At 26.9% G+C, this 17,786-nt stretch overlaps 1 protein-coding gene across 3 annotated transcripts; it reads right to left on the reverse strand.

Annotated features, from left to right (window-relative positions):
- Positions 1-721: 721 nt before the first annotated feature.
- On the reverse strand, positions 722-12,658 carry hob (bridge-like lipid transfer protein family member hobbit). Of its 3 annotated transcripts, none has more exons than XM_089226765.1 (36): positions 12,398-12,654; positions 12,210-12,330; positions 11,965-12,150; positions 11,458-11,898; positions 11,257-11,395; positions 11,100-11,194; positions 10,896-11,015; positions 9,949-10,135; positions 9,693-9,877; positions 9,500-9,618; positions 9,225-9,367; positions 9,022-9,161; positions 8,783-8,945; positions 8,577-8,696; positions 8,321-8,510; positions 8,054-8,213; positions 7,445-7,988; positions 7,210-7,374; positions 6,945-7,145; positions 6,697-6,890; positions 5,293-5,432; positions 4,846-5,215; positions 4,579-4,785; positions 4,149-4,497; positions 3,855-4,064; positions 3,619-3,788; positions 3,327-3,530; positions 3,097-3,254; positions 2,925-3,039; positions 2,620-2,852; positions 2,405-2,555; positions 2,251-2,344; positions 2,021-2,190; positions 1,708-1,920; positions 1,503-1,610; positions 722-982 (listed from the first exon to the last, which is right to left on the reverse strand). In XM_089226765.1, the coding sequence occupies exons 1-36, from the start codon at positions 12,457-12,459 to the stop codon at positions 932-934; spliced, it is 6,618 nt and encodes a 2,205-aa protein (XP_089082891.1). In that variant the 5' UTR covers positions 12,460-12,654; the 3' UTR covers positions 722-931. The 3 variants fall into 3 exon arrangements, 2 of the variants coding, with proteins under 2 accessions (XP_089082891.1, XP_089082890.1); XM_089226764.1 differs by having other exon boundaries at positions 9,687-9,877; XR_016191572.1 differs by lacking the exons at positions 722-982; positions 1,503-1,610; positions 1,708-1,920; ... (2 more) ...; positions 2,405-2,555; positions 2,620-2,852 and having other exon boundaries at positions 3,097-3,198; positions 9,687-9,877; positions 12,398-12,658.
- Positions 12,659-17,786: the final 5,128 nt, after the last annotated feature.

A 17,786-nucleotide genomic window follows, 5' to 3' on the forward strand; every position in this document is an offset into this window, starting at 1 on the left:
ACCTTCAAATAATTTATTTAAGGATACATAAAAAAATAACTAAAGTAAAATTTAATACAATTTTGTTCACTTATTCAGCATAATTACTTTATACATGTTTTGAACTAATTTAAGTCAAACAATTTTCAAATTTATATTAATAAATATGCATAAAATGTAGTAACTTATATTAAATCAATAAATTAAACAAAATTAATTTTATATATTTTGCTAAGACTACTAAATAAACATGTGGAAATTGCTCGATAACTTTTTTTTTGAATACATGGTTAAATAATTGTAAGTACATTGAAAATATTTAGTTAATACTTTCCTTCACCTGATAGTTATACCACTTACCTAAAAATTCTAAATGTTACTAGTATTACTTTATTTTTTTTAATAATAATAATAAAGAATCAGAAGTTATTGCATTGTTGGCTTAATTTAAAAAATGTAGTCAAATAGATGACCGTTCTGCTATACAGTTGAAATCTAGTATACCTCATCATTAAGTAGGTCAATGTAATGGCTGTGTTAAAAATTTGAATTCGTGAAAAACAAGTATATTGACCCGTGGGAACAAATATAAACATAATTATTTAGTTGGTAAGTATAGTGGATGACGTGCAGTGTGTATTAAATGTTTTTCAGATATTTCAATGATTAATAATTATTGGTAACATTTCCATAAAAATGTATCAATTACAAAAAGTTATGATAACTAAAAACAAACCTAAAATTGCATCAAAATGTTTCAATATATTCATATTTTTAAGTTTTCTTTTGCTTATTCTTAAAACATGCAATAGCTTCAGAGCTCTTGAGTAATATTATTCAGAAGTTAGCTATAAAATAAATATATTATACATGTTCCTTAAACAAATACATTTTTAGGTAACAAAATTCAATATCACAGAATTTATACAAAATATAAAATTAATATATACTTCTATTTAGGAAATTTTAGTATACCACGTTTTGAATTTCTGTGTTCATTGCGCTAGAAACAAAAAAAAAAGATTTTATATGTACAACCAAAAAGTCAAATTATGTTAAAATTCTACTTAGATTTTTGTAGAACTCGTCTTACAATTGTATATCACACCAAATTAACTCTTAGCAGAAAGCCTTTAGCTACAATAATTAAAAATTAGAGTGAATCAGCCTTATGAAACTTGATAGATAGTAATAACGGATGTGTTTGTATGTTGTTTTTTAGGATAGTTCAGTTTTTTTAACAAGTTTAACACAATATTGTTGATTAAAAATGCTTAAAATTCATTTAATAACACATATAATGTTCTTACCACCTATTTCTTAATAGATTATTTAAATCTAATTTTCAAACTAACATAGCTAAACGTGATCTGCTGAGTGTAAATTTGGCATACAACAAATTGTAAGATGGAGATAACAAATGTCTGTGTAGTGTCCTCTTAAAACTGGATTATTATTGTTAGGCCCTATACAATTAGTAAACAGTATAATATTTTATTAATATATAATAATGACATAATTACCACTAATTTACTACCAAACAGCATTCGAGCTTTGTCTTCTTCTTGTGGTGATGCACCACCATCTGCTATTGCTTTGTTAGTCTTTATTTGTAATTTGTGTTTAATAGCCTAAAAATAATTTATTACCTTAAAATATGACAATTTTTCCTCATATTTTAATGGCAAAAATATCTAGATGTAATATAAAAATGTACAATGAACAAACCTGAGAAAGAATTACTCGTCTACTATCAGTTTTCATAGCTTGGCAAAGATCTAACCATGTCCATGTGACATTATGGTATTCAATTGTGGGAATCACTAAACTAAAATCTCTAATGTCTTCCAAATTTTTTTCTTTGTTACCTTTATAACTAACTTTTACCGGCACTTCTGGTATTTTAATGTAAATAAACAATTTGTTCTTTTCAGCTCTTTCCTAAGTTAAATATAAAAATTGTATTAAGGCATAATTATACTCAATTCTAAACTATCAATATAATAATAAATAATAAAAAATGTATTCTACGTTATTTCACCTTCATTTTTTCAACATCATCTTTATGTTCTATTGGGACATAAAAATTACTTTCTTTGTTTTTTTTCCCTTTAGATGAATTTTTTTCATCAGTTTCAGCATCTATATTTTCAGGATCTCTTTCAGAAAAACAAAATCTCATCATAGTGCTATAAAATTTTTTGGTCATACCTAGTTAAATAACTACAGAATTAGTATTTACTCTAATTAACAATGAGTATTAGTAATTACCAATTGTCAATGGTACTACATTTATTTCAAAATGTTCTTTAACCGATATACCTCCAACAGGAGCTTTTTCCCTGCAAAATATTCTTACTGCTCTCTAAAAAAACAATAAAATGTCATTAAAAAAATTATACATTTTAAAACTAAAATATTGAACCTTTCGGTCATCAACTGGCATATTGTTTTGAATTTCTGTAGGCACGATAACTTCTTTGTACAATTCATTAGCTAGGAGATTTGTCATTCTAATATATCCTAATTCCAATAAATGCTCAACTGAATCATCACTTTTAGAATTTTTTGTGTATCTGTATAAGAGGTAAGAATATTAAATTAACTTTATTTATTGACATGTAATATTTCTAGACATACAAAAAATTACTGAGCACTAAGTCTGCAATTCCCAGTTGACCATCATTTTCTGTTAATCTCCATTGAGCATGTTTGAAGCATATTTCATTGGCTCTTGAAGGTACAACACTTGGTTTATCGCCTCGTAATGTAGCTAATTTTTGAGTTGCTCTAAGTTGTGTTTCTTTATAACAAGACACCATCATATCTAATTCTTCACTTTCAGAGTTTAATTGATCTTTTAATTCATTCATCTTATGGTTGAAAATGTAAATAAAATATTAATTTATATAGATGAATGGTTCTTAAAAAAAGGCTTTTTTTACTTGTTTTTCTAAACTTCTAATCTCTGAAGATAACAATTCATCATTTTGCCAATCTTCTTCTTTTTTTAATAAAAATATTTCTTTTTCTAATCTACGTAGTTTTGCAACCAGACACCTATAATAAAATTATTTTGTTTATTTTGTTTTTATTATTCTTAAAGAGAAAAATTACCGAACATGGTTTTGTAACTGCTGAATGGGTTGTCTATGATCTTGACTACTTTGAAGTTGCAGTTGAAAACGCATTCTTTGCAAACGTTCATAAGCTTCTTTTCTGCGTGGTTCCACATATAATAATAAGTTATTCACAATATCCAAGATCATAGCATACTATAATTAAAAATGTATAAGTATACATAATCACAAATTAGTGAGTAAGTATTACATATTTTGGATTAATACCTGAAGAGAATTGGTGCAAACATCTAAATCATGATGCATAAGAGTAAATGCATCCACTGGTTCATGTAAATCTGGATCACCAACAACATCTGGTGTAGCTGTTGGTGGTGGCGGTACTTCAGTTAAATGTGTTGGATTTAAACTACTCTCACCATGACCCGCATAAAAAAATTCACATTTACATCGTGAAACAATTCGTTGAAGCTAGCAATAGTATAATCAGTGTATAAATACAATATATAATAAATTTAATAGGTATATTATATAGTATTAGTAATAAAAAACAATTTACCTGTAATGGAGAATTTTCTCCAACATTACTTGCCCCAACAGTTTCGCTGACTACACCTCCAACACTATGTCCACTTCCAACAAGATGCGGTAAGTCAGGAAGGTCAGATATGACTGTACTGTCTATATCTTTTTCTTGTATATTTTCAACATTTAACCACATAATATTTTCTATAAAAAATATTAAATACATATTTAAAATATATGAACTTAATTGTTTTTTAAATTCAATTTTACCATCAATAAAATCAGTTTTTCCAGCACTAACTGTAGCATAATACTGCATACTATCTAAAGTTCCAACCCAAGTTGTTTTAGAAACTAATGAATGATCCTTCCATACTGGACAATGAATTCTTTGTAATATTTCAGCTTTAGCTGCACTTACTATTACATATCCTTTAGTTTCGCAGCCTTTAAGCAACACTTGGCTATTTATTAAGGCAACTAAAATAATAATAATCGATAGTTAACTATTTGATTAAATAATATTAAAAAATATGAGAGAAAACTTTTATAAACAAAACTTACTCAACCAATTCTTATAAAGAACATCATCTTGTTGACATCCAGATAATCCTTGTAATCTCCGTTCTCTAGTTACTTGCATTGAAAGGTCATCACTGAAAACAACAGGTTTATTGTCTACTTCAGATATAAGTTGTTGAAGCATGGTAGCTGCTTGACCACCACATTGTAGTTTAGACATTGGAGATGGACTAGCTTGACAAGTAGATGATGCAACGGATGTAACTGATGATAATGGTGTAGTCTGCTCGGTAGAATCTGCATTTCTTGTACGGTTCTTCATCGGTGTACATCCACTGTCGTTCAAACAAAACCCTTTCAATGCTTCTGTAGATAGATTTTTTTTTAATTTCTGAAATGTGTACATACCTAAGTTAGTTTAAATTATTTAAACATATAAATTATTTCACAATAAAAATGTTTAGTGTGATACCTGATTCTTTACTAAAGAATTGAATAATGCAAAAGCTACATCTCTATTTCTTGTTGTCCAAGCTCCTTTTAAATGATACACAACTAATCTATGAATTGGAGTTGGACTACCATCAGCTTCACATGTACCTGTAGTTTCTCTCCCATATGAAACTTTGCTTACACTTAATAAATAACATTTTTCAACAGGTTTTTCCTTAACTTCAGCCTGAAAATGAAGTAAAATGCGTTAATTTTTTGTTCTTTAAAACAATTATACAGCTTTTACTTCTTCTTCTTCGTGTTCAGATTGTAGGGCACTTTTCAACCATATTTCTGTATCCATTAGTTCACAGTTCATATAACCTACAGACCAAACAGGTCGAGAACGGTGTTTCAAGTCATCTTCAAAGTTTGATACTAAGTTAAGGGTATGTTCTGAACTAGTAGATATTCGCTGACCAAATAGCTCAAATCCTCGTTGTAAAGCAAATGACATCCAATAGTGTACTTGAAAATGTTGCAAAGACACGCACAAATGAACTTTTCTATAATGCCGACTCAAAGTTAATTTTCTGTGTCTATTATTATTAAATAATGGACCTCTCCTAGTAGGTCTTGTTACACCAGATAATATCAATTTTAAATTTTCAAACCACCTAAAATAATAAAAAAAATTTTAACATATACAGGAAGATTAAAGTTTATTTTATAAATTGTACAGTTACTTATTTACTTTAATGTACTGCCGTATAAGAGTGCAACAGGATAATCTGTATCTGTATGCGGAGATCCAGTGTTTGGCTCTGGTTTAGTTTCAATAGAAAGACTAACATTGAGATTTTGTGAACGGAATGCTCTAAAAGAGTCGTGTTCCTAAGTGAAAATGCATCATATAAAATATTTTTTTTAATTAGAGGATTAAAAACTATAAAAAAAATAATAATTTTAGCAGTCTGAAAATTGTTGGTCGACAATTTCTTCTTTATAAATATAAGCAGCATTTTATATGTGACAACATAAAATAATAACTTCCAATAGCCTGCACATAAACACAATACATTTATTTGTACTATTAATATAGGTGTTGAGAAATAATTAAAAATAAAATTATAATTACATATAAAAAATAAAATAATATGTATATTATATTAGATGTTTTTATCATCACAATAATATTAAAAATTGTTCTAAGGCAACATACCAGCTGATAATAACTATTAATAATAAAAATATACAAAATAGTGAAGATAAATAGAATTGAATCGGTAAAGTTGTTAATGCTAGTGCATTACAATAATTATGTGAATACTAAAATAAATATATAAAAATAACCTCAATACAAAATATATAAATTTAAACAAAAATTAAAATCCAAAAAATTTAAAAAAATGAAGAGAACAGATATGCTAGTTTTAAAAATCCATTATTTACTTTCCAATTTATGATATAATTTTTTTGACCTAAAAAAGCTGAAAATTGTAAGAAATTTTTAAGTTTTAAACATGATATTATTAGCAAATTTTTTTCTATTTTAATAATATTTAATCATTAAAATATATAATACAATACATAAAATAATAAGTTGATAGTTTTATAATATAGCAAGTACACTTAATAATATAAACATACAGTTATTCAAAACCAATTCAATTTTTTTTTTTACTTAAATATATTTTATATTAAGATTTTTTATACACATGTATTTCAGTTCTTACATTATAAATTAAAATAATTTATTAATTGGTTTAAAACTTTACTGATACTAGTATTATTTATCTTTGCTGTTTTGTTATTTTTATTTTTAAACATTCTTTTAATCAATCCTAAAATTATTTTTAATACTAAAGAAATTATAAGAACAACTGTAAAATACATAACCTTTATAGCAATTTACTTTTATAATTGTACGTCAAATCATTATTTTTCTATATTATTTTAATTGTACAAAATAAATACAATATGTATATTTTTAAATACAGCCTATTGGACTTTTAGTGTAAAACACAAAATTAATTGTTTGACAACTAATTTTTTAGACCACAAAACTTATTATTTTTTGAAGTTTCATATTTTTACACAGTAAAAAGAGATTATTTAGTCTTATACTAATTAAATATTTTTTTTTTTGGAAATTTACTTGGTTGCTAGAATATTCTGGTAATTTATCTGGAGCACATGGCATAACTGAATAGTGGTCATTAGGATCACCCAGACAAGACCATTTTAACTTGATGCTTAATTTTAAATTTGGAAGGTTTAATAAACATACATCATCATACTTAGAAGCTGTTCGTACAAGAACTTTTAAATGTCCTTTGAAAATAAACTTAGCTAGAAAAAACATAAAGTTAAATATAATAATTTTCCAACTAAAAATTAAATTACCATTGGTCCAATCCATAGCAGTATTATACCAATTTAATTCCATTTCTTCAGTTGTGTTATATGGATCAAGAGATGCATGCAATTTAACTTTCAGTTCATTCACAATCATTGTCAAGCGGCCATGGTATATTAACCTGATTTTATCCCAAAATGGTAATGGTGGACTTGGATCTCTACTAGAACCTAATACTTTTTCTAAACCTATTTAAAACAATTTGAATTTTAAATTTTAAATTACTTTAATATAATTTTATTTTGTGAATACATAGTTTGCACTGTGCAATGACAGGTTCCCAACATGGACCAAATGAATATGTATATTTATCAACTTCACAATTTAAGTCATAATAATATTTTAATGAAGTCATTCCTCTTTCAATTTTCACATCGCCAAAAGGATCACTTAATTCAATGGTTACGCTTCTTTTAGCTAAGTATAAAAATTAGATATTTAAAACAATATAATTTAACATTTATGTGTCTATTTTTTAATACATTACCTCTAGCTGTAGGCTCTTGTTCAGCACCAGCTAATTTCCCCCAAAGTTGTAATTTTCTAATATCAAGCCATGTTTGTGGAAAATCTCTAAGTTGAAATTTCCATTCCGCGCAACTTGCAAAAATCATTCGACACCAAAGTATACAAAATTCCAAACCTTCCTCAGGCCATAGGCTATCTGCATCCATTTCACATATATGATTTACTACTTTTTGAGGTCTATGCATAGATTCATCGGCCAAAATAATGATACAAAGATCACACATAGTCCATGAAAATAAACGAGTTCGTACAGGTGCTTGTTGTTTCATCTGCTTAGAGCGTTGTATGTATATTTGAGCATTCATCTTTTGCAAACTAGATAACAATTCTTCAACTTTGCCTGCTGGTAAAAGTAAACGATCTTTGACCACTTCAGACACTTTAGTTTCAAGCATTTTCTGACGTTTTAAACTTTCTTTGTATTCATCTTCAAGTAGTTCATAGTTATCTCTGAGCTTTACTTCAAAATCATCATCACTCAATTCAAAAATGAATTCTTGAATCTATAATTTATTATATTTAATTTATATCAAATTCAAATAAATTCAATTATCTATTGTTAATTTACTTTTAAAACTATATCACTAGGAAGTGGTTCTGGTTGATGTTTTGGTTTTTTATGGATTAATTTTAACCATTTAACAATACTAATGAATTCACCTTGAAAAATACTGTAAAACTCGAAACCATAAGGAAACACCATTTTTAAGTTTTCAATAGTCACATCCCTAAATAAAATTTCTTATAAAATAACAATCTTAATGTTGTAAATAAATATTAATATATATTATAAATATAATATTAATAATATATATTTTTTATATTTATTAATCACCAAATATTGTTTGCTTCAGTTATTAACCCTTCAGAATTTTGTCTCTCAGCTTGCACTTCCTTACTAAAATTTGTTTTCAACATTTTAAAACCTTTTATAGAAAATATGTTATACTGATCGACAGCAACTTTAAAACTTTTGCTTTCAAGATGACGCATCTTACCATTTTGTTTAATATACATTAAATTATCTAAAAACAACATTAAAATGTCTAAATTTTAATTCTAAAAGCAAAATAATGGTATATAAGTGTTACCAGTTGAAAATAATAAATAATGAGAGGAAGAAACTTTCATTGAAAATTTGAATTTTGATTTGACGCATAATTTAATGTCGACAAATGTTGATTTGTTTGGATCTTCAATAGAACTAATGCCTGTAAGAAAATTCAGTTTTAAATTTTAAAAGAATGGTGGTATATTTATAGAAGAAAATATTATTCTTAATTAATTTTACTATTACCCAAATGATTTTTCAGATCAGATATGTCTGTAAAAATAGTCAATAGTTTAAGGTGAACATTTGCACTCCAACGACATTCAAATATTTCATTGATTTCAATTAATATTTCTTTAGTTTCCAGAATTTTTTCCAATTTTAATGACTTAATGTGAAGCCACCAGCTCTATATAAGTTGTTATATCATTGTTAACAATGTGTATTTTCTCGGAATTTAATTAATTTATAAAAGTGAATAGTACCTTAACATCGTCAGAAGACGTACAAACATAATGATATTTAGTTGGTACTAAAGAATCACATTTAAAACCTTCAATTGCACAAATTATTCTTGTAGTTCCAATATCTGCAGAAATAGTATCCACACGTACCAAAACACAAACTATAAATCAAATAAAAAAGAAATTTACTATAGGTATATTTTGTTAGTAGAATAAAAACAAACTTTTTTTATCTGCAATAAGAAAAACATTTGCATTTGTTACAGAAATACTAGTTGTTATTATCTTAAATAATGAAAAGTGTTGATGTTCAATATCAAATTGATTACTTTCTGATTTCAAATTTATTCCCAAAGCAGAAACAATTCTATAGAAAGGTTAAAATAGATACTTATTAAAATAATTCAATACTTTAATCAGTATACAAGAGAAAAAAGTTATTTTATTTAATAAAATATTACATTATGTATCTTGAATAAATATATAATATATAACTTACTGCTGTAAAGAATTATGTGCCCTCAATATAAACTGAGCAAGTGGTGGACTCCATTCTAAGCGTACAGTATCAAGTAAAATATTAAGTCTAGGTGCATTTGATGGGACAGAATTTTTGATCTAATAATTAATTTAAAAAAAAACTGAATAAATAAATTGAGTCTTAAAATAAGAATTTAACTAGTTACCTGTACCAAAACTAGGCCAATAAATAAGGGTGTACCCCAAGAATGACATTTTTTCATACCCGGACTGTATTCAGTATTTGTAAATGGTTTTAACCAACAACGTACAGTTTCTAACATCAAATCACTAGTCCATTTCCTATGACATAGCCCAATATGCAAATTTCCAAACACTTTATCATGATTTTCATTTCCTAGTCAAACAAATACATTCAATGAATAAAATATTAGAATAAAATAATGAATTAATATAATAAATACTAACTTAAAATTGGATTACAAGAAAACATTAGTTTAAATTTATTTAAACTAACTGACGCACATTCTGACCCAAGTCTACATGTTGTTGTAACATTTAAAAACTGAACCAATAAATCTATACTAATATCATCCATTGCACTATTTGGTGAAATAAACAATTTATTTGTTGGTAAAGGTGAAGTTGATTTTAACTAAAAAACAACATATTTATAATAATAATTTCTTTTGAAGACAATACTAGAGGCTAAGTATAAGATGTGCAATTTAATAATTGCTTTGTGATCACATAATTCAACTAAATATTACAAATATTTATTTAGGTCATTAATCAATAGATCTTATTAATATTAAGTATCCTAAGTCTATAATTTAAAAAGATTTTCAATAGATAATAATATTTTGAATTTAAAATATATAATTCTGCTATAAGAAAAAAAATAAGTTAAAATTTTATGTAGACCATGTTCCACGAGGATTGTGATATATCCTGAGATAATAAATATATTATAAATCTGTTTTTTTTTTTTATTAGACTCATATATACAAGGGTTACATATATTTTATTTTTTAATTTAATTACATTTTTAGATAAAAAAATAAAGATACTTATTTTATAGTCTATTTTGCTGAAAATTTTGACCTTTCAACATTTTATTTTCATTAATCTCTTGATTTTTAATAATTTTTTTGTCTATAGATAAAAGGGCAAAAAACCAGTTTTTGCCTAAGCGGCAAATCTCCTTCTACGACTAATGGGTTTATCCTCACAGGACACCCGGTATATCTTTTAAGTAAACTTAAGCAACAATTTAAATTTTTAAAAAACCTAACTTTTGGTTCTTGTGGGAAAATAACAAAATAATACACATTAAATACAAACATTTTTTTTTTTTTGCGTTAAGAGTCATGTGATTAAGCTTATACAAATATAAAAGGAGATTCATATTTTACCTGATATGGATGCAACATTTGATCAGTATAAGAAGTATACCATTGGTAAATATCATCATGTGAATACAAAGTGTACACATTATTTATCTTTAGATCAAATTTTAATGATTTCTTAAAGTACTAGGCAAATAAGAAAAAATATTTTATTTTTTTTCACAATGTTACAATAAACCAATAAAATAATTCATTTTTATAAATTTATACCTTAGCTTCAAATGAAAACTTTTCTAGTGAAACATAAGTTTCTTCATGACCAATCAAACACAAACTTTCAAAATTTACTTTTAATGAAAGATTACCTATAAGATTAATGATTTAAAAAAAAGTATTTTTGTACTCGAACAATTATTTATTATGTTACTTTGTTTTATTGAAACATTATTGTCATCAGGAATTATAAGATTTTCTATAGTCAATAATTTCAATTCTGATTTCATTTCTGTAACTAAATTATCTTTTACATCAACAATTGTCAGCTCTTCTAGATGTATTTTTATTTTCTATACAAACAAGAACATTAGTTATTAAAAATTAACAAATAAATATAAATAATTAAACTAACCTTAGGTATTAATGGTGGTATGGAAAGTAGAATGTTTTTTGTAGCTATATCCAAACTACTTTGATCTTTATCCTTTGTAGACAGTGTGGAACTGACACTATTATTTTGAATAAAACTATACAGACCTTTGTTTAGTACAATTTTTGATTTATCAAGTTTCAACATTAGTGACTCAATCGATAAAGGTCCATGTGCGTCTAATATGCTTTCAGCACATACATTAACAGTAATCTTTGCTAAACAACATGAGTTTGGATTCATAGGATGACGAAGTAATTTTGCTTCAGCATATGGAGCGTTGACATTAGCTAATAATTGCCTTGATGATCCAATGACAGATGCATCCAAGTGGAGATCTATCACTGATACAATAAAGAGCCATTCAGGAGTATTTGGTTGTAATGACATTATAGAAATACGACTTATTCGAACAGCTAAAAACTAAAAATTAAAATTAAAATTATACTTTTAAAAACATTCTGGTTTTAAAAGCATCAATTTATTTACTTGTGCAAATTTCATGACAATTGGCAATATATCTTCAACTTTATTACTGTTTTGGTTTTTTTGTTTAATAGTGGCATCATTTCTTTCTATGTTTTTTTCAATTCTCACATCACGAGCTACAAGACATACCAATTTATTGACTTCACTACTAATAAAGCTACTCCGGAAACCAATATTATCTATGTGCTGTAAAATATAATAATTCATAGAAATGTCATAGAATTCAGATTTTATTTGCAACATACCACTGAATAACCATTTTTTAAGAAAATTATATCTTGTAATGAGAATATACCAGCTGTGCCAATTTTTATGTTCAAATGGTATTTATATTTGAGATATAAACTGATGGCTTTGGGTAACAACCTAAATTTAAGTTTCAGAGTCAACGGAAATTAATTAATAATTCGTCATCAAAATGAAATTAACTCACCATTTTAAAGAATACAGTAAGATGGAAAATAAACAAAAAAATACAGTATTAAATTCAATCATTGTATTAGCTCGTTTGTTAGTTTTAAGTGTTATAACTGCTGGAACTCTAATTGATTAAAAGTATACATTTTAGGCTATATTTGTATTTATCATTCCATAATAACAGTAATTTATTATTAATTGAACAAGTATTAATTATTTAAACGATTTGATGTTATTTTGATAACTTCAGATCAGACTTGAGGTTGAAATTTTTAAAAAGGTTCAGAGATAAATGATAATAATAAACATTAAATAATAACTGTCTCTTATCTATATAGTATATTTTTTTAGATGGTAATAAAAACGGTTTATATCACAAGAAAATAAACAGTTTATCATAGACCATAGTTCTAATAGATGGCGCGTAATTTTCAAGAACATTTTCGTCAGAAACAAATTCAGGAAAATATTTGTCCGAAATACTTTTATTATGGTAAATAATATCATTGATTATAGAATTCTATCATGCTAATATTATCTGGAAAACACGTCTTGTTAGTAGTATCAAATTCAGGAAAGTTATTCTGATGAATTGAAAATTCACAAAAATATACATCAGGAAACTTATTATTTAAGCAAAAAAATTAAGAAAATCTGGATTTTAAAACCCCACAAGCCACAAACTACCATAATGGACTGGCATCAAAGTGATTGGGAGTGTTGAGTCTTGAAAGAATAAGTATCAAATGCATATTGAGTAGGTACTTAAAACATAAGGTTAATTGACATGCAAATTACAATTTATAAAGAACCTTGTATTAGTTGTATTACATTTTTAGGGTTTTATCAAAATTTATTTATAGAAAATAAAACTAAAATAAATCGATTACGTGATCTTAACAAAGATGATCTACCATCTACGGTTACCAAATAATTGAATTGGGAATTTCGAAAAGGGCCCATCGCGAATTTTTACCAAAATAGATTTTTTCGCATTTTTTTCATTTACACATATAGACCGATATTTTATGAGCGTAAAGGGACCATATCCGTTTTCTATTGTGTTGAAATAAACATCCTATTTTTAGAAAAATTTCGAAAAGGACACAAAATTAAAAAGACAATCAGTTTTTTTGAGTTTCCTAAAAAATTTTAATTTTCAGATATAACGATATAAGCCCTTTTCGAAATTCCCAATTCAATTGTTTTAATTATAATATTAAAATGTCAACAAATGTTCGTGTTTTAGATTCTGAGCAGAGCGTTGAATTTATTGTTTATACAATAACGTACAATAAAGCACGTAATTAAAGCTCTGGAATATGTATACAAATAAAAATCATAGGCGTGCGCAGACTTTATTTGCAGGGTATGCGGCTGATAAAATATGCCCCTCTCCCACAGATATAAATGATCATAAAATTAATGAGCATGACATTTCATCTTACACTTTTGGTTGCTAATTTGTTCATGTGCTCCCAAGCGTCTGCCCGAAGGGTATGCAAACGCATAGGGTAAACGCCCATGTGAGTGACTACACTCGATCTTCATATATTATTATATTATGTGATCTTATGACTATAATATATAATATTTAAACTATAGTTTCTGCGAAACACTGCAATGTTACTTATTGTTGTTCAACGTGTTGTCTAAAATTAATAGTCAGTTACCTATAGAATATTGCCGATGATGACCGACTTGCTAGATAGGTACTCAAACACGGTCATAGACTTTAAATTGCTTACATATACGAAAAGGTATATACGAGTATGCGACGTGACGGCCTAAAGCACTCAATCCGCCATAACCATAAAGTCTGGTCGGGTATTGAGTTAACCGTTGATTACTGACAAAAATTATAAGGTACGATGATGCAATACATGCAATACGCAAATATCGCAAATCTAATTATAACAACGACGACAATTTCCACGGAGACACCAACTTAAACATAAGCAACTATTTATGTATAATAATAAAATTCGATACAGATAATTAGTGCGGTTGCGGTAGTTTTTATTTAATAATTAAACCAACTTATTTTATTATTATGTCGGCTGGAATTAAGTAAACAAATTAAAAACTGTGCTGGCTATTATACACGTATATGCATTACCTATTATAACGAAAGTATGTTTATTTTGTTAAGTGTTTTGTGACACTCGGTTATTGTAATTTTGTACATAGTTATTAATTCTATTTATTTTGTACTCATACTTTCAAACATGAATATAATATTTTTATTTAATACTTTTAGAGTCAATTTTTCGTTTAAATAGTTGTTTTAGGAAAATGTATTTTAATGTTTTCTTATTCAGTTATTGCAGGGAATTATTTTTCAGATACAAGAATATATCATAATAAGACACGATTTAACGATTATATTATTCAGATGTATTGCTTTTTCTAAATATACAAATCATCAAGCTATGGTTTTATTGAAAAAAATTAAACTGGATTAAAAATGGTACGTGAATAAAATTTTAATTATTCAATTAACGTTATAATAACTTATAAAGCTTTGCAGGATAAAAGAAAAGCAATTGACATTTATAATAGTGGTAGTAGCCATACTGGCCGGTATAGGTAAGCTATAAGTTTAATTTATTTTTAGAAATAATATGCGAGCTCAGCAATCTTGATGAAATCGATTATTCTTTTTTCTTATCCATAGCCGAATGCTTTTTTGAGTGAGGTATTGTTTATATTTTATTGTGTTCGGTCTTCTCACACATAAGAAGGAATGTGTGAGTCTAGTTTGTCCAATGCGTACTCTGGTAACCATGATTTCCTCGTGTCGTGTGAACTTTATTACTGAGTTTGATCATTTTTATGTAGATGATAATTTTATTTGTTCATGTTTATAGTTATTGTTGGTTTGTTTTTTTTCCAGGAATAATATTATTAACTGAAATTTACAACAATTAGCTATAAGTAGTATAGCGTAATACTATAGATAAAGTATACAATAATAGTAGCTACCTACTATTATTACATTTTTTATTGAATGTATAATCTAAATTATGTATAGGTAGAAATATAATATTGCCGTGTTAAATTCAGTATATAACTAATTATTTATTTTGTGTATATAGAATACATTTATTTTGTAATTATTTTCTTTGGTCTCGCGTTGCGTTTTAAAGACTACCGATAACGATATCCACGTTTTGAATTTAATACGGTACATGCAGGGGACATTGGGAGAATTGTGGTTAGCAAAAAGATACATTATTAAATCATCTTTATATTTATATTTATATTAATCTGCATTTTTATATTGGCTAAAATAATGATATGACATTTGACTCTCATTTGAGTTGGCCGGCAGTTCACTCCCATTCTCCGCTTTGTGGAATAGGCCTACACGGGGACACCACAATAAAAAAAACGCGCCTCTTGCAATACCTCATGTGACATTAAATGCGACATATTATACATTGTCATCTTTTAATAAGCTAAGGTGGTGTGGAAACTTGCAATACATTACATTACAGTCTGCAGTAAATATGCTAAAATTACCAAACTGAATATTTATGGTTTTTATTAGAGAACATAATCCTATAATTTATTTTATTATATAGTCGTTGTAGTAATAATACATATCAACACGACTAACTAGTTTTCTTTAATATAATATAATGTATACACGATTATGTTTTAGAATTGAGAACCCCTAATACTTACAGACTAACCCCCTACAGACTTTGTTTGCAGGGTACCTATGTGATTGATAAAATATGCCCCTCTCCCACAGATATAAATGATCCTAAAATTAATGAGCATGATATTTCATCTTACACTTTTGGTTACTAATTTGTTGATGTGCTCCAAAGTGTCTGCCTGCGTTAATTTATCTAACCCCGTGCGCACGCCTGTGATAAAAATCATACTGTAAAAGGAAGTTTCGCTCCCGCTTTTTTGTCCGCGTTAAAAAAAATAGTCCACGGACGTTTCGTCCTGGAGAGCTATTAGCACAGATTAAGAAAGTATAAAGAAATATATAGTATATACTACTAACTACTATATAACATGAAAAAGTGACCTTTTTGTGAAATATTTTTGAATTTCACTAAGTGTAAAAAACGTGTTTCCATTTTACGAAATGTTCATCTTTTCATGAAAAAATCGATTACACGAAAAGGTTACGACGAATTGCAAAAAAAAAATCCCCATTAGCATTATACCGGTGATTGACTAAACATAAATAATTTAATATATAATAAATTATAAATAAAATAAATATTGTATATTATGTTAAAAATTATTATTTTATAAAAAAATTGCCTTTTTGAACAACGCCAACGAATAAAATTCAAACATATTTTTTGTAATGTATATATATATGGCCTTTATATGCAATTTTATATCCTCGAGCTGTTTTTATTCACTCTATTTTTAAGGACACACTATGTAGTAAACTAATACAGTGCCAACAAATGACTGAGCGCAGTTTCTTTATTGCGTTGTAGCCGTATTATACGTATAATATTATAATACCTACGACCATATAATATGATCGCTATAAGCCTATAACATATATTTATTGCAATCGTAAAAAGTTCATTATCTCTAATCGTGTACCTACCTGGTTACCTATGTCCTAGGCTATAAAATACCTACATGGCTACATTGGAAAAACACTCTTAATAACGTATTTATTTATCTACGACGATTATAGGATTCGTGGTAGGTATCTACTTTTATTATTGTTTTGGTTTTGTTGTTTATTAGTGGAATCATTTCTTTCTATGTTTTTTTCAATAATTCTCTCATCACGAGCTACAAGACATACCAATTTATTGACTTCACTACTATTATAACGCTACTCCGGAAACCAATATTATCTATGTTCTGTAAAATATAATAATTCATAGAAATGTCATAGAATTTAGTTTTTATTTGCAACATACCACTGAATAACCATTTTTTACATTATCTACATGTATATATTTAGTAATATCGTATTTTTAGGGTATTAGACCGTTTTTAAAATAACCGGGGATTTTAGGATTTTATTTCTTAATAATCAACCGGAGGTGCCGCCCAAAGGAAGCTAAACATGCATACGACAACTGATAAATTAATAAAAACGAGATGTCTATAATAAGTATAATACTTAAATGCTCTATAGCTGATGATGGAGCATGGAGCTTGGTCTAAAAGATCAATTGAGTTCGTAATATGATTACTGCCAATGCCCAACACTAAACTCCTAAAAAACTGTCTGTTTGCAATACCCTTGAGGCGCATATTTACATTCACATCATCACATCTAAAATTTATATCGAAAAAATTAAAAGATTTCGGTTTTTTCAATTTCGGCAAGTATGTTTCAAATTAGTTAGTGGCTTCAAATTTGGTGCCAACATAACATATAAAAATAATAAATATATTTTGAG

Source organism: Diuraphis noxia, unplaced genomic scaffold, assembly GCF_037042655.1.
Source record: "Diuraphis noxia isolate RWA-SAM2 unplaced genomic scaffold, SU_Dnox_SAM2 contig0004, whole genome shotgun sequence".
Taxonomy (NCBI): Eukaryota; Metazoa; Arthropoda; class Insecta; order Hemiptera; family Aphididae; genus Diuraphis; species Diuraphis noxia.